General features: G+C 42.1%; 1 protein-coding gene across 9 annotated transcripts in view; it reads right to left on the bottom strand.

Moving 5' to 3' along the window:
* The window catches only part of DYRK1A (dual specificity tyrosine phosphorylation regulated kinase 1A), a 125,733-nt gene that overhangs the window by 8,785 nt on the left and 88,975 nt on the right, over window positions 1-27,973 (bottom strand). For 5 of the 9 annotated variants that reach the window (XM_045585232.1, XM_045585230.1, XM_045585236.1 and 2 more), the window contains 8 exons: window positions 25,450-25,646; window positions 19,534-19,653; window positions 17,492-17,680; window positions 13,135-13,282; window positions 8,673-8,959; window positions 7,411-7,557; window positions 5,385-5,525; window positions 329-653 (listed from right to left, as the gene is read on the bottom strand). In XM_045585232.1, the coding sequence (XP_045441188.1) occupies window positions 329-653; window positions 5,385-5,525; window positions 7,411-7,557; window positions 8,673-8,959; window positions 13,135-13,282; window positions 17,492-17,680; window positions 19,534-19,653; window positions 25,450-25,646 (1,554 nt within the window). Of the gene's footprint in view, window positions 1-328; window positions 654-5,384; window positions 5,526-7,410; window positions 7,558-8,672; window positions 8,960-13,134; window positions 13,283-17,491; window positions 17,681-19,533; window positions 19,654-25,449; window positions 25,647-26,951; window positions 26,956-27,973 lie in introns of all 9 variants that reach the window. The other 4 variants (XM_045585235.1, XM_036448546.2, XM_045585233.1 and 1 more) reach the window with 4 other exon arrangements.

The following is a 27,973-nucleotide window of genomic DNA, read 5'->3' as shown; positions in this document are numbered from 1 at the left end:
AGTTTATCGTCTAAAACTAACGTTAGCACTAAGTGTGTCACACACAAAATCTGCATTGAAAGGAAGTCACCGCATTCCTGATTCAGTTCATGCACATCAACCCTGAACTACAACAGATCAGGAAGGCTTTGCTAGGGGAAGTGTAAGCATGCGGACAAAGCATTCCCATTTAAAACACCATTAAAGTTTGACCTTACTAACTGAATGACTAGCTAGGTGAGATGACCCCTCCCCGCCCCGCCCCATGAACAGCTGCCTGAGAACACGTTAACAGACCCCGCCCCCCGCCCGCCCCCCAGATAAGAGAGAGAACGTGCGGAAGCCCCACCTGTGCCTGAGGACAGACCTGAGCTGGACGACGTGCTTGAGGTGGTGCCCGAGGACTGGGACTGCTCCATGGCGGGGCTCGTGGACACGCTGTTACTGGTGTTGGTGCCCTCGTCCGCTGTTTTCTTGAAGAAACTGTGCTGCAGGGCGTAGTAGGGTTGAATCCGCGTTTTGGGGTCATAATCCAGCATCCTTAAAATGAGGTCTTTGAACTTCAAGTAGTCAGCTACCGTATGACCCGACTCCCCAGCGCGCCGCCCGCCAGGCCCTCCCGTTTCCACGCCGAGAATGTTGTGGAGTTTGCGGGTTGCTGGTGGTTTATACTCCTGCACGGAAGAAAAACAAAAAGGCTTTCTGTAAGTTTGATCGGATATGCAAAAGTCTACTTAATCTCAAAAACGCTAAATATGTTACAGACTGAGGCCTTCATTGAAACTCTTCAGGTTTACAGTTAAGTCCTCTAATGTTTTTTCACATGTAATTATTCAAATGCACTGTGGTTAGAAAATTTCAAACAATCAAATCACTGGATGTTGGCTTCTAGTTACAATGTAGAAATTGCAGAAGACCACTGCTCTTACTCTGAAAGAAAAACCAGCCTGGTGGGTAAGCCTCGGCAAGCACTGATTTTTAAAAATCCATCAGAGAGCTGAGGGCTCAGAAAACCAGAATTCAGTGCATTCTAGAATATGCACTGAAGCTCTTCCTAGGAGACGCAGGTGAGCACCTGCCACAGGTCCGGGCAAGGAGAGCTCCACCAGCTCTGAACTGACGTCTGACAGCTGCCTGTGAACAGGCCTGGGGAGGGCGGAGCGAGGACCGGGAGGCAGGAGCCGGCAGGACCCGGGCACTGTGAAGTCTGGGGCGGAGCGGGCTGCCCGCTGGGAAGTGAAGAGATCCTTCAGCCCCACAGCACCGCTCACACACTGTACACACACTGTACACACACTGTACACACACTGTACACACAGCCCCACCAGCACCGCTCACACACTGTACACACAGCCCCACCAGCACCGCTCACACACTGTACACACACTGTACACACAGCCCCACCAGCACCGTTCACACTGTACACACAGCCCCACCAGCACCGCTCACACCGTACACACACTGTACACACACTGTACACACAGCCCCACCAGCACCGCTCACACACTGTACACACAGCCCCACCAGCACCGCTCACACACTGTACACACAGCCCCACCAGCACTGTTCACACTGTACACACAGCCCCACCAGCACCGCTCACACACTGTACACACACTGTACACACAGCCCCACCAGCACCGCTCACACACTGTACACACACTGTACACACAGCCCCACCAGCACCGCTCACACACTGTACACACAGCCCCACCAGCACCGCTCACACTGTACACACAGCCCCACCAGCACCGCTCACACACTGTACACACACTGTACACACAGCCCCACCAGCACCGCTCACACACTGTATACACACTGTACACACACTGTACACACAGCCCCACCAGCACCGCTCACACTGTACACACAGCCCCACCAGCACCGCTCACACACTGTACACACACTGTACACACAGCCCCACCAGCACCGCTCACACTGTACACACAGCCCCACCAGCACCGTTTACACACTGTACACACAGCCCCACCAGCACCGCTCACACACTGTACACACAGCCCCACGTATGGACAGCGGAGATCTGATTCCAAGTTAAGCAAACGAAGCCCCGCACAACTGAAGCCCTCTCGCTGTAGGAAGGTGAAATGATAAAACTAGCATCCTGTGTAGTGTTTTCTTACAAAGGTAAACACACATATTCCCTAAAACTTGGCAATAATTCTACTTCTGGTTAGTGACCCCACAAAAATGAAAACATATATTTCAAAGATTTATACAAGAATGTCACCAGCTGAAACCGGTTTGGCTCAGTGGATAGAGGGTCTGCCTGTGGACTGAAAGGTCCCGGGTTCGATTCTGGTCAGGGGCATGTGCATTGGTTGCAGGCACATCCCCAGTGGGAGTGTGCAGGAAGCAGCTGGTCCATGTTTCTCTCTCATTGACGTTTCTGGCTCTCTATCCCTCTCCCTTCCTCTCTGTAAAAAACCAATAAAATGTATTAAAAAAAAGAATGTCACCAGTAGCCTTATCCTTAATATCCCAAACTGGAAATAGAACAAACATCCATCAACAGGCAAATCTAGGTGTTACGGTATTTCTATGCAATGAAATATTAAGAAACAATAAAATAACTCCTGATGCCAAAACGGGTTTGGCTCAGTGGATAGAGCGTTGGTCTGCAGGCTGAAAGGTCCTGGGTTCGATTCCGGTCAGGGGCATGTACATTGATTGCAGGCACATCCCCGGTGGGGCTTGTGCAGGAGGCAGCTGATCGATGTTTCTCTCTCATCGATGTTTCTAACTCTCTATCCCTCTCTCTTCCTCTCCGTGAAAAATCAATAAAATATATTAAAAAATAAAAAAATAAAAATAAATAACTCCTGAGACACACGATATGAGCGAGACTCCAAAAGCAATGTTTGTAAAGTGAAAGAAACAAAATAATAAATACTATGGAGTTCCAGTTATGGAAATTTTGCCTGTGAATGGGCAAAACTAACCTTTGGCGACAGAAATCAGAAAGCAGGGTGTGATGAGAAAGGGGTCAGGAGAAAACTGGGGCAGCAGAAATAAAGAGCTGAGCAAAAGCAGGCTTCCGGTTGTGCATACAAGTTGTGGTTATTATAATAGTTGTGTTAGCTCAAAAGAATGTCACGATACAACTGCAAACCTACTTTTGCCCACCCTTGTATATCTTGTTTTAGATAGTAGATATGTTATCCTATATAATAAAAGGCTAATATGCAAATCAACCGAATGGCAGAGCAACTGGTTGCTATGATGCACAGTGACCACCAGGGGGCAGAGCACTGCGCTCCCACAGGGGGAGCACCACTCAGCCAGAAGCCAGGATCATGGCAGGCGAGTGCAGTGGCAGTGGCAGGAGCTCTCCCGTCTCCATGGCAGTGCAAAGGATGTCCCACTGATGGCTCAGGCCCACTCCTCATGGGAAGTGAGAATAAGCCATCAGTAGGGCATCTCCCAAGAGCTCCCGGACTGCGAGAGGGTTCATGCCAGGCTGAATCCGCCCCTCTCCCTTCATGCACCAAGCCTCTAGTATATAAAGATTAAAACTCAAGAACATGGAATGAGAATGCACCTAATTGTATAAAAATGATACTTTAACAAAAAGCATCGTTTATAGTCTTAATTCTTTATCCCCCTTCTCCACCAAAGGAAAAAATAAATATATAGTGGATAGGGATTTCTTTACTAGGAAGCTAAAATGGGCTCATGAAACATAATGAGAAATTAAAAGTAAAAATAAAACCACTTATGGTTAAAATTCCTGTACATCCTTCATAATGTAATCATTAGGCTGTAGATTTGCGGGGTGTTGGTTTGTGTCATTTTTTTTAAACAAAATCTATTTCTGTTCATAGAGAAATAGTCACTTTATACTTTTAAAATTTTAGTTTCTTAAGTTGGCTGCTACTTGTGGCTATGGGAAATCTCATGAAAAGATAGTTAAATATAGGTTAAAATACTTTTAATTTTAGGAAGGGAAATAATGAAAAATAATAATTACAGCCCAAATTTGGAAGAAATGACAGGCTATAGCCCATAGTGACTTATCTGTGGTAGAGATTTGGGAAATTGGATGGGATGAACATTTTAGTTAGAAAAAGAACAAAAATAGCACAGGGGAAAGACAGCTTCACACAGAGGAAGAAACGGAGCCTGCAGAGAGAGGAAACAAGCAGGTTCCATGCCCTCATGCCAACGGAAGCCGAGTGGGAAGGGCCGCCTTGGACGCTGGCGAAGCGGAGGGTTCCTGTGTGCTGTGGTTCGGTGGGAACGGGTCCCGACTGGCAGCCCTGTGACCAAAGGGAAAAGACCCGGGACGTTCACTTGGTATTTTCCATCCCTCCTTATGGGGGGGGGGGGGGGGGGGGGGGGGGGGCCGCACATAATTAGCTGCTGGACAGTCCACTGCCTGGGTCGTAGAGTAAGGCAGAATGCAGTAAGTTAGAAATCAGTTGTGAAAGATACAATTACATATATAGTCTAAGATATTCTAAAAAGAAAAAAAAACCACTTGATATTAGAGTGAAGGCTCCAAAGCTACATGAAGGTGAATTAAAGCCAACAATAATCTTCAGTTCCCTGGGAGTGGCACATGGTGGCAGCGTCGCTAAAATGCAAGGGCACGATAAAAACTAAAGCAAAAATAAAACCTCTTAAATGTCAGAAAAGCGAAACTACACTCACAAGGTGTCTGTTATATATCATACACAATCACATATTTAACAGTTATATTCATTTTGTAATAAAACAAGCTAGCTTACAAAATACATTAATATTTTCAGATATATAAAACAAAAAGGTAAATCACTAGACAGTTTGGGCATCTGAAAAAAGCTCTCAAATAAAAAAAAAATCACTGAAACAAACCTAATGTTTCAAAACTTCACTTTTAAAGATTTTAGAGATGTGAAGTTCCTGCTAAGCATGTCATCAAGCTAGGAATATAATGCCAATCAAAGAACCATCTAGTCAGTTCATATTCTTGTCACACATTGCTTAAGTAAAAAATCTTTTTCTCCCATCTAAACGGAAAAAAAAAAAATCCATTTACTGCAATTATGACTGCCACTGTCCACAGCTGCAGGACTATTAACTGGGAATGTACTATAAATGCTAGTAGTGAGAAACAAAGGGCAAACTTACTGATTCTATTGCTGAGCCCAGCCCTGGGGCCTGGCCAGCTGTCCGAAGGCAGACATGCAGTTGTCATAATGAACCCCAGAGAGAACTCAGACCATTAAGCAGCACTGGCCCCTACAGTTCAGGTCAAGCCATATCCAGCTTTTGAAAAACTTATATACCTGAATTACTGAAAGTGCCAACTCTAACACTGATTTCAAATCAATACAAAATGAGCTATTAAGACAACTCCAGTGAAAGGAATAACAAAGGCTCCAGAAAATATGTCCCCGTTTTACCCGTTTTCCATCTTTGGTCTTCTTTAAGTTCCAAGAGCCATCTGGCAACTTCTCGAAGAACTTTCTTGCTTTTGGTGCTTGATCAAGAATATGAGCAGGTGGAATACCCAGAACTTCCACTATTTTATTCATCTGATCTACCTGTATTAAGAATAAAAACAAAAACACCTGTAATTTCTATGGTAGACATCCTACTTCTGCTCATTGACTCATTCATTCGTCATGAATTATAATTAAGTAAGGTGAGCATCCTCTGTGTGCCACGTGCTCCTCTAGGCAATGGGCGTACAATAATGACCGGAAGAGACAAGTCCCCGCCCCCCGGGGAGCCCACCTTTCAGAGGAAGGGCAGACACAGAAATGAACACATAAGCCTGTGGTATGTGTAAGTATGTCAGGTGGTCATGGAAACAAAGTAGAAAAAGGACTGGAGGGAGTGTAAGAAGTTTAGTTAAATAACCACACAAAAATTTCCAGGGGCTTAATACAGTGTGGATCTAATAAACCCTTTTGTAAGTGCAGATTCATTCAAATAATGCGTCTACTACATGACAGAAACCATGCTCAGTTGAATATAGTGGTAAACAAAACAGACAAAACTCCCTACCACGAAGTTTATGTGACGGGGAAGAGCTTATTACCACTAAGAGAATACTAAGCACTTTATGTCGGATGACAAGAACCATGGAGAAAACAAAAAGGGATGGGAGTGAGGAAGGGCAGCACAACTCAGTCCAGGGCCGTGAACGGTGCCATGGACGGTGCCATGGAGCACCCCAAAGGCAGTGCGGGAGGACGCCGAGTGCTTTCTGGAGGAGCATTTCAGGCTCAGGGCAAACAATGCACAGGCCCCGCTAATGGGCCTACTGCTTCCAAGGAACAGACAGGATGTGTGCTGGGTCAGAAAGCGGGAGGAGACACAGGCGGGAGAGAGGAGAAAAGTCAGGGAAGGAAGGGGTCCATGGACTCTGGCATTTCCAAGGGTGAGATGGAAGCCACAAGTTCCAGGTGGCCCTGCCACTGTTTAAGCCCATGAAAAGATGCCAATTTACAGTAAATTTTATACCAATTTATATTAAAACAAGAAGAAACACACACTATGGCAGTTACTGCCAGACAGTAGCTCAGCCTATTAACAGCTGTATAACCCAGTACCAATCATTAAACCTCATTGATCTTTCTTTTCTCATTCATAATGAATGAACTGGTCAAGACTTGCAATGGTTAACTTTTCTTTAAAAATAAAAAACCACAGGTTTTTTTAAGGAGGCAGATTATTATTTTTAAAGTTAAATTTACTGGGGTGACATTGGTTAATAAAAAATATAGGTTCCAGTGTACATTTCTGACACATGATCTGTATATTCCATGTGTGCACCCACCCAAAGTCAAATCATCTTCCATCGCCATGTACTTGACTCCCTTTCCCCTTAACCATCTAGTGAGTAGTTTTAAAACTAATGAAAGCTCATTCCTCTGCCAGCGAGGGACTTGGGCCTCTCCTCTGCCCTCCCAGGCACTGCCCTCTGACCTTCAAAAATCTTCTAACACACAACACAGAAAGCCGTGGACTAGAAAATTACTAGAGTTATAGCTCTAAAATACTCCAATACTAATTTACCCTGAATTATCCAGACTCAGTATCTTATCAGCCTCATTGGTTATGATTTTTGTTTGTTTGTTTGTATAAATTATTATATATGTCTCCTTTCCCTGAATGATTGCCCCTCATGCCTTCGTTATCATCATTTTCTGTTATTATACTTAAAATCTGTAAAATTTGTACCAAGATACTTAACATTTTCTTATTTTTTATTGTTCTTCTTTACTAGCAGATTAAAAGTTCTCACTTTCCACGTCACCATTATATAATAACTGAAAAAATTGATAATATAACTCAAAACTACCCTAATATTTGGATGATTACATTGGTAAAAAAAAAACAAACAATTTTCAGATTCCTCTGTCAGACTAAAAACAAAAATAAATTATGAAAGGAGAATTTTCAAAGCAATCCATCACATACCTCATTGGCTCCGCTGAACAGAGGTTCTCCAGTGTGCATTTCAACCAAAATACACCCAAGGGACCACATGTCGATAGCAAGGTCGTAAGGCATTCCCAGTAGCACCTCTGGAGACCGGTAAAAGCGACTCTGAATATACTGGTATATCTGAAATACAGTGCAAAACAGCATTAATTACAAAATAAGTTTTAATTGTAGCCAATATTGGATTAACAGCACTGATCTAATATTAACAAAAAACAAAAAAAAATTATCTAACTCCTAAATTAGGGTTCCATTTCCTGATTTTAAAAACGACCTATGAATATTGTTTAAAGAACTAAGCATGTCCCAGAAATGGCTAGTCTGCCTGTGAAATGCAAACTATGCACAATTCAAGTCCTTTCATTTAGTTCAGTCCTAACTTGTAAAAAGAGACATCTTAAAACAAATAATGAGGCCTTATTACAAGAAAATATTGAGAATAATTTATTTTCCTATTAATTATTCTTTGTTGCTATGGCTGGCACTGGGTTTACCATTAATTTAACAGTTAAACTGTATAGAAAGTTAACCTTTTTTAGATTAACTTAGGTCCACTGTATCAACAATCCAGGCATCTGTACTAGACTGTATCCCAGATGAATCCTAGAGACACTGCCACATAAAAGACTCAATCAGGAGTTGTTTCTGGTTAACTACTTCTCTGCCCTGTCCCCTCCCACCTCAATCTAAGACTTTTGAGAAAACAAAGTATTGAGGTGGGTTATTTTCAATGAAGAAGTCTGAAATGTCTTCACAGACCAATTTATCTTCACTTAGCCATTGTAATTTCATATGTAGAAATATCAGCAAAGAAAGTTTTATGAAAAAAGACAGGAAACAAAATCCTTCAAAGTATACTTTCTATGTGAACACTCAAACCAGCAGCTGGCAATGCGATGTTGTTTTTAACCAGTTTTCTGTGGCTCCGATCACACGGGTCTCCAAGCTTCGCCTCATGTCCCACTGGCAGGTCAGCCCAACCTCAAGGCCTCTCGAAAAGAAAGCCTCATTCAAAGAGACCAGGAAGAACTACACGTTTCTGGATTCTTACAAGCTAGCACCATCAGTAGGCCCCGAAGACTCCCTGCTACTAAGACGACCTATTTCCCACCTGACACAGCTAGTCATCACCTCCGGTAATGACCTCCGCACTGCGTACACATTGCTAATCTCTCACATACCTACTGCCACTGTTTTTACGTGATTCTATGTAACTCCCAACTCTCAAACGTACTCACCCGCTGTCCCAACTGACAGGAACTGCCGAAGTCCACAATCTTGATGGCGCTGCGCTTGGGGTTGCACAAGAGGATGTTCTCTGGCTTCAGGTCACAGTGAATGATACTAAGTTCTGGAGTCGCGAGGAACAGCAGCGCGGTGCACATCTGCTGTGCAAACTTCCGCGTCAGGTTCAGGGAGACACCGCGGAAATTGGTGTTCCTCAACAAGTCATAGAGGTTGTAGGACAGCATTTCAAAAACTAAACAGAGATGGTTTCGAAACATAAAGTGGCGTTTCAAATGCACTGAAAGAGAAGAGTTTCCGTTTAAATCACACACCGACCAATAAAATGAGTATAATGTATGCATGAACTCTCAAATAATCTATAACATTACAATGTCAAATGCAGAGTGAACATCAAGTTAAAATTTGGAGATCAGCATTCTGCACTAGCAGCAAATTCTTTAATCCGTTCAAAACAGCTAAACTGTTCATGTGCTGAATGAACCAGGTGCACTGTCTGCCAAAAAGAAGTACCACCAAAACGCCTTGTTTTAAAAAAGGTGACTTGGGTCTACAAATATGAGTAGCAGCCTGGTGAACAGCCCTAAGAACACGGCAGTGACTGCCCGCGCTCAGGAGGAAAGCACCTGTGCCTCCGTTGCCCGCCTCACCACTGGTCTGAGTGCCACCCAGGACCTCAGTCTGCAGTAACACTGTCCTGGCAGCCCTCTCTGGGCAGGCTTTGGCATATATATACAATCTGCTTGGTTGACACTTAGGTTTCACTAGTCATTTTCTGTAGCAAGTCAAAGGAAAATACAGATTTTTCTTTCTTTTAAGCAAATATAGCAAATGTCTAAAAATCAGGCATCAGAAGGCATAGTTCATAAAGCATTTGATTATGTTCATCAAACTGATACATGGGACATCTTTTGCAATATTGAAGGTTTGGAAAAACTTCAAAATAAAGTTCAATTACAAGAAGGAATTATAAGCAGACTTATGAAGAAGAAAGAGTAGAGAACACATTACTGCTGTCCCTGTTGACCTCTATAAAGGTTTCATACTTATGAAGCTTTTCAAAGATTGTACTTTAAGTATTAACACTGACTTCACATCAGATGAGGTCACTCAATAAAAGCTGCCCTTCACTATCATATTCTTACACACACCAAACGGAGTGATAGGAAACCACCATTTATCACAGGTGCCTTCATTTGGGTCTTCTGCACACAAAAGCAGGTTTCTCTGCAGATCTATCTAGAGCAGGGGTCTTTAAACTGCGGCCCGCGGGCCACATGCGGCCCGCAGAGGAGTCTGATCCGGCCGCCAGGTTTTTTGGGCAGTGAGCGCAGCCGAGGTGTTACGGTTCGGCCGCCAGGACCTGCATATACACTGTCACTGCACGGCCGCTCGGACCCCTCTGCCTCTTTAAGAGCACAGTGCCTGCTGGGCTCAGAGCGTGCGACGTGCCGCCGCACAGGCACGTCTGTGCTGTGCTGCGCGGCAATGATGTAAAAAGGCGCCCGCTTCACCCCCAGGCAACGTGGTGTCTGTGTGCTGTGCCTGCCTGTCAGTGAGGTTCTCCTCCTCTCCCTCCACTGCCTTCACCAAAGGTCGGTCGAAAGTGCCATAGAAAGAAATAAGATATGTGCAGTGTGGGTAGGAATTAGTAGTTCATATAGTCCGGCCCTCCAGCTCTCTGAGGGACCGTGATCTGGCCCCCACTTTAAAAAGTTTGAGGACCCCTGATCTAGAGTAACTATGACAGTATTCACTGGCTGGTCCCTGAGGAAGGGGACACAATGAGTTGTCCTGGTAACAATACTGCTTTTAGATCACTCCTGATACACATGATCTAAAATTAGAACAAACAACTCAATATGAATACTACATGACTCTGTAGGAGTCTGTAGTAGAAATCAACACTTCGCAAATAAGAAGAATCCTTAAATGTTACATAAGAATGTATAACATCTGCTCTTAATCACTGAAGTTCACGGGTTTAAAACTAAAAACACAGCCAGTGTGACAATAGGACACCCAAGAAATGATCCATGCAAAAGTTTTAATGAGTAAGCAGTAGCTACAAAAAGAATGCAAAGGTAACTGATGTCAGAATTCCAGTGTGATTATGAAAATCCCTCTAAGAAGCTCTGAGATTAGAATGCTTTTAACTCTCCTATATAATAAAGAGGTAATATGCAAATAAACCCTTGCACCCTCACAAGATGGCTACCTACAACCAGGCCGGCAGGGGGGTTAGTGAGTCCTTAATGAACAAAGGACTGAACAAAAAGGCTGTGTGGGTGACCAGGCCAGCAGGGGGAGAAGGGGGGGCAGTTAAGGGGCAGTCAGGCCAGCAAGCAGAAGCAGTTAGGGGTGATCAGACCGGCAGGTAGAGTGGTTAGGAGCAATCAGGCAGGCCAGCAGGCAAGTGGTTAGAAGCCAGAGGTCCCGAATTGCAAGACAGATGTCTGACTGCCGATTTAGACTCCATTCCTGGGATGGGGCCTAAACCGGCAGTTGGATATCCCCTAAGTGGTCCCAGATTGGAGAGGGTGCAGGCTGGACTGGGAACCCCTACACACACACATACCCACACACGAATTTCATGTGCCGGGCCTCTAGTTCACATTATAATTTACAATATAAAAGAGCAATAGGACTTTCAGACACCTTAAATTTAAGGTTATCAACTCTACTGGTATGTCTGCATCTAATTCTGAAGTTCTTGATTTGTTGTTTTCCAATATTAGAACCTCAATTTCTTGTGACACTGCAGTCACAATCCTCCTAAAAGAACTTAAAAACTCATCCAAAAGAATATCTGTAACGACTTATACAATTAATGATCATTCATCTGTTTACCAAAAACAAAAATGATCACTGTTATTATGTAAGAGCTGAGTAGCTAACATTTACTGAGTACTTAGTATATGCCTGCCATGTTTTCTTTCAATAAAGCAGGGTTAAAATATTACAGTAACACATCAACATTTTCTCTCAACTTTAGCAAACATTCAAAATAGCACACACAAGAGTGAGGAGGAGGAGGAGGCCGTGTCCAGAGGCCACTTTGTAAGCCGAGCATCCTTAGGAGGTCCTTCTTGTGCTGCTAAAGCCCCTTCTGTGGAAACGAGCTACCCTTACACTAAGTTATAATCACAGCGAACAGCACATGCCCAGTAAGTCTGAGTAAAAAAGGCTTTAAATCCTAATGGTATTACTATCAATTATATCTGCTATCTAAAGAGAAGAACCCGAGGAAGAAAAAGAAATAGCATAAGATCCTTTAATTGTACAATGGGGAGTGAAGGGCGCTTCATATATAGAATCTACTCTGAGTATCAGAACATTATACCTGTAACATGCATTCTCTTGTTTCAACCACATTCAGGGGACTAATAAAACCTTTAACACCACAATGTCCTCCCTTCTTTTCTTAAAAAGGAGCTTGCTAAGTAAAATTTAACCTCATGTTTATTAAGTAAAGCCAGCAATCCTGAATCTACATTGCTATGAATATATACCTATAGGCACTTCTATCATTAATTGATTCTAAGGTCTCTATCATAAAACTGATGGCATCTTATATTTATCCTGGGCAGCAACTGTTTCTTGGTAGCACATAAATTATTAGCATCTCACACTCACGGGCATCTTAGATTTGGTTAAGAGCATTGAAGAATGGATAATTAAATGTTTGCCCATGTACTAATCAGCCCTAGACGTCACTATTTTCCTAATTCTTCTGTCTCATTTTGTTTTCATAGAAAAACACCACATGACAATGAAACCAACACAGCCTGCGGAGTCAGGCAGACAGGTTCACATCCTGTCTCCAGAGCCCTGGGCCTTGGGAATCGTTCCTCTTTATACAAACCACCTGTGAATAAACATTCTCCCACTTTCCTTACAGGACTGCTATGATTATTATTGATGATACAGGAAAAGCACAAGAATATGGTAAGAGTTCAATAAATGGTGGCTATTATCTCCTTTCTGTTGTAATCAGTCCAACAGCTTCTAATGCCGCCAAACTATTTTATAAACAGCCGGAGGAGCTAAGATTTTGACTCAGCCATACCAAAAATGGTTCTATAACCATTATGAACAAACATACTAGTTTACTTCTCATTACTGATCTGTATTAGAAATGGTTCAAGTTATCAGGAAGATTTCCTGGATAAATGTCCATGACTAAAGCAAACAAATGGGACTTTTTAGTGCTCTCTGACCCTCCAAAGTCACTATTCTCATTTGATTCTAAACTGTATGCCATTTATAATGCACAGTCCCAAAACTTAGCATATTATTGCCAGATCAGGTACCTTATATAAATCTACGCCCACCAACAGAAATAAACAACTGAGTTTTTAGTCAATCACGGTAAAGAGAAACTCAAAGTATTTAACCACTAACTCAAATATATGGCCTGGATTAGGCACACCGCTCTGTCCCCTGTTTGTTTACCTATGTAGTATTTCATTTCAGTGTCATGTTTGTTCATGAGCTCAAGCAGCCGCACTTCTATCTGGGCTTGATTCAGAAAAGCCTTCTTGTTCTTTATTATTTTAATGGCCACCCATTCTTGCTCCACACGATCATATGCCTTTACAACCTAAAAGAGAAGAAAGAGGAATAATTCTCTGTTTCACTAATGGCAACAATTTCCCAGCAGTTACAATTCACCTTAATTGTACATTTACCTAACTCATTTCATGACATTCCTACTTAGAAGAGATCCTATTCCTTCCCATTCAATATCATTCATTTACTACTTTACAATCACTTTACGTCAATCTTTTCTATCGAATTTCTTTTGCATCCTTATAGTATTTCTAAATATCTGCAAAATAGATAACTTTAACAAAATTGGATTATCTGTTTTCCTGTTTCAAAAATAAATTTTAACAAGTGCTTTGGTTTTTCATCTTTCTTATTAAATAACACTGTAAGACAATTCTGTTAGGTTCTTTTAATGAGAAAAAAACAAAATAAAACCTTTTTTAAATCCTAAGTGTTAGTGTAAAATATATCAAAAGTCCTGTCACCTGAAAAATGTAGATAAATTTCTAACTTTAAATTATAGTTTCAAAGATAACATAGGCATATAAAATAAAAATTAGTTTCCACGAAAAAAATCAAATATAAATTACCAGGAAAGTTCCACAATATAGGAGTGGGCAAAAAAAGGTTTACAGTTGTTTGTATGGAAAATAATATACTAATTCAAACAAGAATAAACTGTTTCACAACTATAAACCTACTTTTGCCCATCCCTCTATACTAGGGGTGTCGAACTCAATCAGAGAAGGGGCCAAAATCTAAAATCCAGCCTAAATCGCAGGCCGAATGGTTTACTGAACAGTCATAAACTGTCATTGTGATGGAAACGCAGCGAAGTGCAGTGATGACAGCGCGGTGCGGGCCACACTGCAAGGCCTGGCGGGACGGATTTGGCCCGCGGGCCTTGTGTTTGACACATGTGCTCTATACACTAAATGTCATAGAGAATTTTGATGGTTTTAAAATGAGAATCAGTGCTAAGGTCAGGAGTGTTCATGACTAAATCACCATGCACACTTTTCATTTTAAATTTACTCATTTAAAATGAGTTTCATGTTAACAAAGAGATTTACATAAAAATTAAGAAATCAATATAGATAAAAGAAACTATCTTTACCCATCAGGAATAGCGACTATAACTGATTAAATAAGTTGTATTTATAATATCATTCAGAATCTGCACATTCAGAAAGTCTGGGGGTGCAGGCAGAATTACAAGTGATTCCACCCTGTAGGTTGAGTACCACTGAGTTACAGAAGAGAACGCAACGTATGTTCCAAGATTTACGTAAGATAAAGAGATGGTCAATGACAGTATAAATGGCTCAGCTGAAATCAAACATGGAAGGAAAAGTGCAGTATCTCCAGTTCCAGCCATCCTGAAAACCATTACCTACTGCCTTTTAAGGCAGAGACTGCCTGCGCCGGTGCCTCTATCCCAATAGAATCCAGGACAAAGGCCACTAACAGGGCCCAACTATTTACTGACTTAGCAAATAGTTAACCGTTGAATGCCAAAGCAATGGTTTTTAACCCTGAATTACACATTTAATGGGTAGGTTTTGAAAATGCCAATGCCCAGAATCCAGTCACAGATTCTGAGTCAATTGGTATAGAGTCTAAGCATCAGTTTTCCCCCGCACACCCTCCTCAACTTTCCTCCCCTCCCCCCCGCAGGCTTCCCAGGGACATTTCAACATGCAATGAGGACAACCATTGGCTAACGAAGTGAAGGAGCCCTGATTTAACAAGGAAGGAGCCTGGTTTAACAAGGGTCTGGCGGCGCCTTCAGAGAGTATAACCGAGCCAATGGAGGACATTGTCTGGTGAAGTGCCAGGTCCTGAATCAGAGCACACCAACAGCATAGGAGAGGCATCAATCTGGCCTGGTGAAGTGAAGCTTTATGTCAAAGAGGCCTACATTGTCATAGGTTTACAGAAATTAAGAGTAGAAGAAAATTAAAATGAAAGAGGAAGAAAACATCACTCTGACTCAGACACTGAGTATTTAGGGAAAGCGAAGTTTAAAGAGTAGGCTACATGGCTATAATTTTCACGGAGGACATCACAGAAGTAAAAAAAAATCCTGTTGACAGCAATTGCTTACACGTTGGTGTAATTTTCAAGGTGGAGACAACAATCCCTGTATCGAAGGTGTTGAGAATCACTCTCAAAAGCTGGTTTCAGAAGTAACTTTCCTTAAGAAACTTTGAGAGAGAAACAGGAGCTGTTTCTAACAAAACAAATAATCCTATATAATAAAAGCCTAATATGCTAAGTGTTCGGTCATCCGTGCAACCAACCAAAGCATAATAGCTAATGCTATGCTAAGACTGCTCAACCACTACTATGACGTGCACTGACCACCAGGGGGCAGACGCTCTGACCAGTAGGTTAGCTGCTGCTGGGGTCCGGCACGATGGGCCGGACATGCCCTGGAGCCCTCCCATGGTCCCTCTCCAGCGGGCCAACTTCCTGCTGTCCGCTATCGTGCACTGATGGGGTCCCTCAGTCAGTCCTGCACCCTCTTGCAATCCGGGACCCCTCAGGGGATGTTACAGAGCCAGTTTCGGCACAATCAAGCAGGCCCCACAGTTGCACGAATTTGTGCACTGGGCCTCTAGCACTTTCATAAAAGAGGGACTCCACACACACTGAAATACCTCTGACTAAGAAGAAAACGAGGTTACAAATCAAGGGGAAAGCCCCTGCATTATGTAAAATCACTAAAATTCCTTGAAGGGACAGACTTATAAATGGAACATCAAGGCCTGGCAAAGCCACACCAAAGCTCCAGAGGTCTTCTAACAATCCTGCTCATGTTTCCTTTCAAGCTTATTGAATAGCATAGACTTTTCTGGGTCTACACCTGTGGCTGCTAACGGCCCACGGTATACTTTTTGTCCTAAGCATGGTAAGACTGACAAATGATGAATGTGTTCCACACAGGTTAAAGAGAGGTATATGTTTCTTTCTCTCCAGGTAGGAACAGGTTAGTAAATGCACGCAGGTCCCATACTTAAAGAAAAACAAAAAACAAACAAAATAAAATTTAAAAGGCAGTTCAGGATGAGTCATTTTGAGACCCCTTCTATCCTCATCATTAAGAAGTCAAAAGAAGTAATTGGACTGCAAGTTAATGACTGACTCAGAGCACAAAGGTTGCAAGACAAATATTCTGGGATTAACAGTAAATCACACCTCAAACAAAAAAGAGCTCTGAGACTCAGTGAGAAAGAACTTACAGTGCAAAGAGCTGGGGACCCACAGCCACAGAAATGCTTTTTAAGGTGCAGAGAGGAAGCCTGGCTAGCTATTGGTCTGAGCACAGCTGATGAAAGAGACTACTGTAGTGAGGTTTTGTGCTTTGTGTTGGAGCGGGGTGGGCAGGTGAGGAAAGGAGAGTTATGGGTAAAGAAAGAGGCCAGGAATGAAGAAAAACAAAGAGTTTCCTTGGCGTTCCCAAATTCCTTTGTTCCTGATAGAAGCTCCCTGAATGATCCTCTTAATGCATCCAACTGACCCCATTACACTGAGCCATGCTGAATGCTGTGAGCACTGGAGGAGAGGCCTGACAGACAGAGATGAGTTGAGAGAAAAACCCAGGGCACAGCCCCTGGCTTTCCAAGCCTCCAAAAAGGGAGGGAAAGGGCACCTGCTGTGCCAGCTAAAAACTAGTAATGCTTTGCTCCTTGAGGAGGAATACCAGACAGGGATATAATTATCTCTAGCATTCATAATAAAGAATCAGCCATAGACTACACAAAGTCCATATGAACCGCAGGCTCATATTTGTGATTAAAATCAACCTCTCAGTGCCGACTGGTGTGGCTCAGTGGCAAGAATCGACCTATGAACCAGAAGATCACAATTCGATTCCTGGTCAGGGCACATGCCTAGGTTTTGGGCTATATCCCCAGTAGGGGGCCAGTAAGAGGCAACAGATCAAGTTTCTCTCTCATTGACGTTTCTATCACACTCTCTCCCTCCCTCTCCCTTCCTTCCTCTCTAAAATCAATATATATAAATCAATCTCTTAGTAACATAAGCATTTGGTAGCTATATAAAAAAGAAAAAAGGTCCACAGGGATTTTGATAGCTGATACACTGTACTACCTTTAGAGAGCTATGCCAATCCAAACACATACCCATTGTTTATATCTATTTACAAACAATGAAAACTATGCCACTGAGGAAAGCATATAACATCATTCACTAAGAAATTGAAACTTATTAAACCCAGCATTTTCCATTAAATTACCTGTCCAAAGGAACCTTTGCCTATTAAGGAATCGATTTCGTAACGATCCATCCACTTCTCTCCGTTTTTTACAATGTAATCATAGTTATCGTCGTCATAACCATCATTGTAAACCTTCCGCTCTTTCTTATGACTGGAATCGTCTCCCTGGCCCTGTTGGTGCCTTCGCTTCTTTTTTGCATAGTAAACCTGAAATGAGAACATATGGTGTTGACTGTATAACTTAAAACATTGTGGATTAGGGGGGCATATATCAAGAGACAAATCTGCTATTCGTAGGAAATTAATGAATTTTTACTCTTTATGACAAATACAAAAAATAAAAATAAAAAACTTCAGTAGTTGCTATTTGAATCATACAATGGCACCGATACATAACCAATGAAAATTGTCTACAATAAAATTCACTTTACAGTTACACTGCTTATCCCTGGCCAGTGAGGCTAGCTTGTTGGCGCACTGTCCCCTGTACCAAAGGGCCGCAGGTTCTACTGCCGGTCAGGGCACACACCCAGGCTGCAGGCTCCAGCCCCCAGACGGAGTGCACAGGGCAAGCAAGCAGTCAATGTTGCATAAGGCACAAGATTTTACAAATGAGAGTTTAAATGTATATAACTGATGTTTTACTAATATAAAGGCCCTCCTAGACATGCTCAATTTTTAAGCCTGTAATAATGTAACCATTAGTGAAAAACATCCTTCTCCCACCTCAGCCCCGCCCGATACTAAGGACCAGAAGCCTGGAGGCTGATCACAGGCTGGCTTATTTTCCTTATATCCGCTTTTCTTACAAAATAGTTTCTAAGATCAACTAAAAGCAAAACAAAACAAAACAAAAGACAGGTGAACTAGGCAACAGTCCAAGTAATTGGTAACTAACTTCAAGGCAATTATAAATTAGGGTTTCACAGAATAGCATTAGAAAAACTCTAGTTTATAAGGTAGCACTACATTTAAAAACTAGCTTCACAAAGTTACTGTTAACAACAGATTAACAGTGGCCTTTTAATTTATCAGATATTAACAAATTGACACTGATAAATTATTAACAATTTATCAGCTATTCTTAATATTCAAAAGCTAGTTTGGCATCATATCTTTTATAACACATTGTGTGTGATATTCAACTCAGAAATATTCCTCATTGCATTCATTCTAATTTTATCTTTGCACATTAATATAATAATACTGGCATTAAGCAGCATCCAAGTGCTGTAAAATTCACACCTATATAGAACATCTGTTTAGCTACATGGCTCTACAGCCGGAGAGGATAAGCTCCAATGTGAACGGAGAGGACTCTCACTGGGTGGGGAAGGAAGCACAGGTGTGTGCTCTTCTCCAAAGCTCCCTCAGTAATTACAACGGAGCTGGCGTTGAGGCTAAGTAGCAAATGGCAATCAAGCCAAAGGGCTCAGACACTAGAAAAATGACTTTTGGTGGCAAAGAGCCAACTTGGAAGACGAGTAATATGAATTGCTATGTTTTTTATCTTACCTACTTCCACCCAAAAAGGCTTTTAGATATCTTACTATTAAAAGAACACCCATAAAATTTAAAAAGACAACTTAAAACCACAGAAATTTAGATAAATACACTAGGCCAAGTGCTTGTTAACTAGTTATTAAATATATCTCAGAGTTTCCTGACATCCACGGCAAAAGCAGAAGCAGATATATAAAAACTGAAGCAAAATTCTAACAGAAGCATACTTTTATAGCGGTCACTGTGCTCTCATGCTGCCCTTGCTTGTTTTTGAGAAGTTATTTAAAAAACTGGTAACTCAGCATTTATTAGGTAAAACTCTGGGGAAAAAGGGGAAACTATCCACAAGTAAATCTTTTGCAGTCCTTGTTAGTATATCTTCTTTCTTCACATAATTATATCATCTATAAATCATTAGTTTAACAGTCTTCACAAAAACCATCCAAATGACAATCACTGGGGTAAAAAAAAGTTTAGTACACTTAAATAGGTCACAAAGTAACTTTTCCCTATTCCATTGCAAGAGAGATGCTGTCATAACAAATCAATAGTCTTACCTCATTAATATGTTTATATGTTTTGATCAAGTCAACAGAGAGTTTTCTCAGCGGAGCAGTTGCTGGGTCTCGGAAGGTTTGGGGCATCCGCCTCTGTAACATGACAATATCAGGCATCACCTTAAATAGACAGAAAAGACTAGCACTTTAACTTTACTGTACCAGCACAAACCCCCTCTTCCGTATCCCATTATCTTTTAAAAAGGCATCTACATTAATGATTATACGCTCTCTTGGTTATTTCTGTCAACAGATCCCACTGAGGAAGACCACTGGAACAAATCAATGAAATTGCAGATAAATGCCCAGCTGCCCACGGCTTCAATCCTGTTCCCCAAATGGACGGTGGGATTACAGAGGCACCCTGGTTTAAGAGCCTCACGAAGTGCTGCCCAAGCGGGCTTCTCCACCATATGACCAGCCCAGTGAAAAACATCCTCTGGATTACTCCTAAAACCTGGCCTCACGCAGACTCAGGGGCAGCACGAAGCTGGCCGTGGAGGAGGACTGGGGCTTGGTGCTGCAGAGGGCAACTTCCAACAGCTAGACTCTGCGCTCTGACAAACATCAGCCTGTGAGCAAGGCTGAAACCTGCTCTCAGGGTGCAACATGTCCTCCACACCCCCCTCCCCTGCTCTGTGACTGCCCAAAGCACATCAGGCAGATTACACATTACACACATACACATGTCCATTGTTTCCTCCTTTTCCTTCCACTACAAGGGAAAGCTTCATAAGGGCAGGAAGTTCAATACTGTATTCCCTTTGCCTCAAAGAGTGTCTGGCACACAGTAGGTTTTTAATAAATATTTGACTAAACAAATGGAGTCATAATACCTATCAATATCCTTACTTATGATTACAACTAGAGGCCTGGTGCACGAAATTCATGCACAGGGGGTAGGGGTGTCCCTCAGCTCGGCCTGCACCCTCTCCAATCTGGGACCCCTCGGGGGATGTCTGACCGCCTGTTTAGGGGCATTAACTCCAGCCACTTAGAAAATAACACAGAATGTCCTTGATAAACAGTGTGGTTTTGAGTTGTTTTAATAATAATGCCATTCCTTTAAATAATATCTGCTTACACACAATACAACTGCTACTATGTGAATTCAGAATGCTAATATCACAAAATCATAGAAGGTTGTAGTGGAAAAAACCTTGAATTGTCTAATCTAAACTTTTATAAATATGGGAATTCCCTTTTCAAAGATTTTGAATGCTTTCTGTCCTAAGAAGCTTAACCAATTTTTGAGGCAACTAATTTTCTGTGAAAGGACTGGGAACTCTGGCAGTAGGCGCGCCTGCCGCCTCAGGGGACTTGGGGACTCCAGCAGGGCTGAGGGGACTGGGTGCTGCCATCTTATTGCTATTGGTGCCACCATCTTTGTGACAGTGTGATGGCCAATTTGCATATTCCCTCATAGGCAGTGACCACAAACAAGTTCCACAGGACACCTTACAGCTAATAAAACTGTCTTTTAAAAACCTCATTTCAACCATACTCTATTCACTCCTCCCATCCTCAATCGTAAGCCACCTCTCTTTCATCATCCCATAGGCAGTCAGAGTTCAACTGTGAGTTCCTGCTGGACAGGAACGCTGCTGTTCGTGCCCCACGCAGGTTCCATCGCTAGATCCTCAAAACTCATCAGTTACATGAAGTTACCTACAGTCACCACCACTAGCTCCCGGGGGTCCTTTAGCTCTTACAGACCTTCATGCCAGTCAAGGCGACAGTCAGAAGCTGCTGATGCAGCCCCTCTCAAAGGATCCTCAGGCCATTTGAGGGCAGAGGCAGTAACGACCTCATACCAAGCAACACCTCCAGAAATATCTGGAGTCTTGGGATAATTAATCAAGTTTTAAAACCAGAGGAAGGTTATAAGGCGACAGTGGACAGGACAGAAGAAATCGCCATCCCTGCGGTATGAAGAGAGCGTGATCACAGCAGTCACCTAGCTGTACTTTCTCTTCAACCAGCATTAACATTAGTTTTCTCTGCACCTATACTTAAACTCCAAAAAGTTGTTATCCAGTTGATAAATTCATGAATTACTGTTAATAATTATCTCTTCTCATGATCCTCTTCGTCTTAAAGTTCCAAATAAGGTTTATGGAGGAAAAAAATAAAACTCCAGTGATTACAACTATCTGAAAAGAGTAAGAATAAGAAAATCTGATTACTTTTCCTAATATACAGTTTTCTTTTTCTAAATATAAATAATAGGTACAGCTATAGTCACCATCACTAGCCATCCTGGGGTTCGTACACTATTCCTTGAAGACTTAATTTAATGAATAGACAGTATCAGTAATAAGCACGTCAATTATTTTTATGTGAATAAATGCTATAAGCATTTAAGGTAATAAGAGATTTCCCTTAGCATCTTTCCTTTTTATTTTTTAAGACCCTGGCATTATTTTCGTGCTGGTAATTTACTTAGCAAGAAGCTGCTCGGACTATTAGAGGAGAGCTCCCTGTGAGATTTCACAAAACCATTTACCAATGAGAAGCCTGAGCGTCTGGAGTAAACACTGGGCCACGTCCCAGAGCCAGGCGGCATGCTGGCGAGGAGAGGCGTGGAGGCGTCTCACACCTCCCCGGGGCTCTGAGCCACAGCACTGTACTGGGAACCCCTTAGCACTTGTAGCCTCTTTGTTCTACCCTCTTAGCTGAATCATTTTAGGCTATTTGTTGGGCAAAATAATTGCCATGCACAATAAATGACAATAAAATAAGCATATGCATTTATTAAAATTAATTATGTACAAATCCTGAATATAAGATTTTTACTTGCCCATTTATAATTCCACTGGTATTTCAAACATTTGGAAAAGCATATACCACTGACTACGTATTTCAAAAACAAATTATGTTCACTCAAAACACCAAGACCACACAATCATAGCACAACCTGGGTACGAATGTAATGCTGACTGAGTAGTGGTGTTTTTCTGCATTCAACATGCATGTGTGCTGTGTGCTTGGCCCGTCACAAAATACTGTAACCTCTCCCACAACTGGCCAGACTGCCTGAAAGGCCAAATCAACTGGCTGACTCTGAATGCCTTGCTTTCTCAGATGCCCCTGGCAGCAGAAGGTATTATCTCAGGGGCACTCATATATATACACCAGGTGTGTTCTGTTTACAAAAAGCACTAGCCTTCGGACCAGCCTGTATGTCACCACTTCAGCACAAGTCCAGAACTAGGAAATGACTCCTCCAAATACTCAGTACAAAGTTAGAAAGACTCAAGGCCAGCCCTCGGAGATGCTGTCGGCATTTCCTGCTTCATACAGCCACGAAGCTGGGAGAATATACAGAGTCAGGGCAAGCTCTCTCCTTCCCTTCCACGCTGAAAGCCCATGGTGCTCAGAAGACCCACAAGCTCAGCAAGCTGACTGAAAGGGGTTGTCCTAGTCGAGGTCCCAATCTTACATTCAAGTGACAGAGAGCAGGGTCCAGGAGGCCTGACTGAAGGAATACAAGCAGCTCATAAACAAAAACTTGAACCCATGTTCCATGACTTGTAGAACATACCACAGCAGCACCCAATTATAGTGGTTTACACTTCGGTTCTGGAAAAAAGCCTTCTATCTGACTGCCTTATTAGGGTCAGAAATCTGGTGTTTAGCAGATATATTGGACTAAATTTTATTTTATATTATAAATACTGAATATGAATTATACTTAAGACAATCTTATATAAATCTTTCAAAGTATTTTATAGATTAAAATGAAAATACTAAGTGAATTATCTCATTTTAAAATAATCCACAAGATATCAGTTATAACTAAAAGTAGGTACTTTGGCCGAGACCGGTTTGGCTCAATGGATAGAGCGTCGGCTTGGGGACTGAAGGGTCCCGGGTACGATTCCAATCAAGGGCGTGTACCTTGGTTGCGGGCAAATCCCCAGTGGAGGGTGTGCAGGAGGCAGATGATCGATGACTCTCTCTCATCGATGTTTCTAACTATCTCTCTCCTTCCTCTCTGTACAAAATCAATAAAATATATTTAAAAAAAAAAAAAAAAAAGGAACTTTGCTAAATTACCTCCTTACAAGAACCATAAAATAACTGGAAGAACTGGAATCTGTCCCAGCCCTCCTACTGCCGGGTGCTGGAATGCAAAGAGCGCCGTATCTGAGACAAGAGATGCCTGGGCTGGCCCCGGGTCCTGTGCTCACACACTGAGGGAGGCAGTCCCATCAGCTATGAAACAGACAGAAACAGGCACCCTGCCGGACAGGCTACTGTGGAACACGAGGAAAATAAACTGTACTTTACTTTGCTTATTAAAAGTACAATGCAATGGAATCATTGTGCTATTACTACTTTTTGGATGTCAGAGAATTTTCTTCTGGCTTACAATTAAACACTTTCCAAACTTGAACATTCTGACCGACTGGTCAAATTCCAAACATCCAACTTCTCAATATAAATATACTGCATAAAAAAATTCTTAAGTCCTGCCATAATTCATAGTACACATGCACACTTCATAAATAAAAAGCAAGCTCAACTAGTGACAAAATCTTATTATAATACATACAATATTGTCCCCTAATAATGACATTATTTAACTGTAGCCAAACACATTACTTTGAAATAATCCAGTGTGAGAAATACTTTGAAGTTTTCTAAGTTTTTTTATCCTCGCTTGATATATTAAAAGACCTAAACAAAACAGTGGCAAACCAAATACCCAAGTATATGGAAAAACAGCCATTTTCAGACTCATCATAGACTCAATCCCAGTGAGGAAAGAAACTGCCAAACTATAGCTAGTCGAAACTTCTCCCAAAGCAAAAGCAAAATCAATGTAATGTGTGCAAGATAACTCAGGAAATCATGAAAAATACACATACACATGCATATATGTATGTATTATATCCAGAGATTTCAGCACTTACTCTCTTTACACTAAGTATTTTATGAAAAAACACTGAATCTCTGTCTAAATATCAAAATGAACAGTATGATTAATTTGCATTACATATTTTTGTTTTAATTTAAGGAGTTTTGTCCTTATTTTTATAAATATATGCATACAAAAGTAGCTTTTATCTCTCTCTATATAAAAGGCTAATATGCTAAGAGTCTGACCAAGCGGTTGACTGATCAGTCACTATGACGTGCACTGACCACGAGGGAGCAGGCGCTCCGTCTGGTAGGTTAACTTGTTGCCGGGGTCTGACCGATCGGGACTGGGCAAGATGGCCCTGATCAGCCCCGATCGCCAGTGAGGCAGAGGGCCCCCACATGTGCACGAACTTTGTGCACCAGGCCTTTAGTAAAAGCATAAAATCAGCTATGTAAGTTTGCTATAATGAACTCTGAGTTGTCCTCCTATAATTTACATTTTTCTACTTAACCACCCTTTTCTATACAAATAAGCTTTTGGGCCCTGGCCAAAGTTACTCCATAGTTAAAGCATCGGCCCGAGCACAGAGGGTTGAGGGCTTGATTCCCGGACAAGGGCAAGTACCTGGGTTACGGGTTCACTCCCCACCCTCAGTGGGGCACATGCAGGAGGCAACTAGTCACTGTGTCTCTCACACATCGATGTTTCTCTCTCCCTACCCCTCACTCTCTCTCTGAAAAGCAATGGGAAAAATATCCTCATGAGAGAATTAACAAAACAAAAAAAATAAGCTTTCAGTTTAATATTCTTTAGGAAAATATTTTTCCTTCCTTGTCATAGAATAAGATTATGTGATTACATTGTGTGTTTTAAGTGAAATAGAAGAAAAAAAACCATCTTTAAATGCAAACTTAACATCATACTATGTCAATCCAGAATCCCACTTGACATGTAAAACTGAAAATCATTAAAGCATTTTGCCTATTTACCATTTTAAGGAATAAACTACCATTCCAACAAATTGTTTTGATATGTTGTGAACTTACCTGGTTAGTGAGAGGTTGCTGAATCTGGTCAGAATAAGATAAGGCAGAAACCTGCTGGTCACTTATGTTTGGCTGGCGACGGTCACTGTACTGATGTGAATGGGGCATCTGTCCAGCCATCTGAAGGCCAGCAGCATGGAATGAAAATGACGGTGCAAGCCGAACAGATGAAGGTTTGCATGCTGAAGTCTCTCCTCCTGCGAGAAGACAAGGGAGGGCTGGTCACAGGATGTACTCGGAGCTGGTGCTGGCATCCTCGGGCCTATCTGGTATTTCTTTAAATGAGTACCTTAGGGTGTTCAATGACATTAAACACCTCTAGAACTACAAACAATATGTCACCAACACAACAGCTTTATGTTAAAAGATAAAATATAGTGATCAAATGAATATTTATAAATCTGTATTAAGAGAAAAATCTTAAATAGTTCCTTTTTATAAAGCAATAAGGATAATCTTTAATATTTATTTTCATATATGAGATTTTCATCAACTGAGAACCATGAATTATGTAAATCGTGTCAAGTGGCTCTCCAATGGACTGGGACCCTGAGAAGCCAATTCAGCAGAACATGGCTAAGACACGGCTTTGCACCTGCCAGGGGCATGGCGAGCCACATCTCCATTAGCCCAAACCCGCCGAAAGGTCTGTTCTAATGGTGCTCACCACCGACACAGGGAATTAAAGGCTGAACATGACACACACAAACGAATCCACAAGACGCTGCTTTCTCTGGACTCTTCTTAAGAGAACCTGGGCCTGGCAACCTCATCACAAGACTGAGTGACCAGTAATTCTCCGCAGGGAGGCTGGGACACCCATGATCATGACTCTTACTGAAGAAATGAATGATAAACACTTTGGGTCTCTAAAAGTATAGGCAGCTAACAAATAAAAGTTAATTCTTCCTTCAAGAAGGAAAAGACCTTCTTATATTCATCCAAACTGGCTATCACAGACTAAAGCCTAAAGCAAAGGTGAACCCTGGTCAGCAAACTCTGCACCGGCACACTTGAGCTTGTCTCCCTGAATAAATAGCCATCGCCCACCGTGTCAGCACTGCCCAGCAGCAGGGTACTGCCTGAAGCCTGCTCTTCCTCACACTCACCCCACCAATGGCCCAAGAGCAATGAGCACGGCTCTCAGCCACGCAGTCTGAAACGTCAGCTCCCCATTCACCTATTGCCTTAGGTGTGTTGTGAAGGTTAAATGAGACACCTATACCCCTTACTTCCTGATATGACAGTATCTGCCTCAAAAGGCTGTGGTGAAGGCTAAGTGTTTTACACACATGAAGTACTTAGACCAGCTCTGGCAATTAGGGAATGGCTCAGTATCAGCTGCAGTTACAGTGCATACAGTAAAGGATGACACAGTGCCCCTTCCAGTGCAGCCTTCAATCTCTGCATGAATGCCACACAGGCACTACTGACCGAGGAAAACAAAGCTTGGTCTTCCCCAAGCGCAGGTTTCACTCCTACTTCCTCTCCCAGGGGGTGACCTGTCTCCCACCCAGTCCACTAGGCTCCAAGCTCTGCAGTCTGGAGTCTTCCCCAGGGGCCACCTCAGGCGAACAGCCGCCATGCTTGCTGCCTCCACCTGCACAGACCATCCAACAGCACCTCTCAGAGGCCGTCCACACCTCTCCCTCATCTCTGTTTCCTAGGCCTCGCCTGGAAGACTAAATAGATTCCTAGCACTTACTCGTCTTTACTATGCCCATCTGCAAATTGTCATTTCTTCAATAACATGACTGGTGACTTCCTAAAATGCAAATCTCAACCTTCCACCGTTAACTTGCCTACCACTTGCCTCGGCATTGCTTTGAGACCTTAGCTTGTCTCCCTCACTCAGCATCAGGGGCGTGGCTGACCCACAGTACACAACAGATATCTTCTGAATACCTAAGATGGCAAAGGAACTGTGATGACAGACGAGATAACTTTTCTAAACATTTCATTACTCATTATAAAAAATACTCAATATAATTATGGGAGCAACTTTGCTCAGTTACACACACACACACACACACACACACACACACACACACAAAAAACACACCAAAAAAAAACACCGAGCAATTTATCCTGAAGAAGTAATTGATGATGTGCACAAAGACAGTTAGGAAAAATGTTTTCTTAGCACTGTTTAATAATAGCAAAACCTGGAAACCTCCATGTTAAATAATGGGAGGAAAGGAAGCTTTAAGTCTGCATTGTAAAAAAAAAATGGAAAGAGACACAAATAGCTCTTATAAGTAAACAGTAAAGAAACTGAGGCCCTGAATGGTGACTAACTGAACCACTCAGTGTCTTAGTTTCCCTATCTATGAAGCAGATGTATTATGACACTAACCCTAATCCCTGAGGTTATGAAGTTTAAATGGACACAAGTAGACATGCAGAATAGAAACTGGTATATAAAAAGTGCTGTTTAAAATATTACTCTGTTTCCATTATCCATGCCATTACTATATGCCATAAACTTATCTACATATAGAAAGCCCAGCGACCAGAACAACTG

This window comes from Pipistrellus kuhlii, unplaced genomic scaffold, assembly GCF_014108245.1.
Source record: "Pipistrellus kuhlii isolate mPipKuh1 unplaced genomic scaffold, mPipKuh1.p scaffold_m20_p_2, whole genome shotgun sequence".
Lineage (NCBI taxonomy): Eukaryota > Metazoa > Chordata > Mammalia > Chiroptera > Vespertilionidae > Pipistrellus > Pipistrellus kuhlii.
Note: the sequence above shows the minus strand (reverse complement) of the source record. Positions and strands in the feature narration are given on the sequence as shown.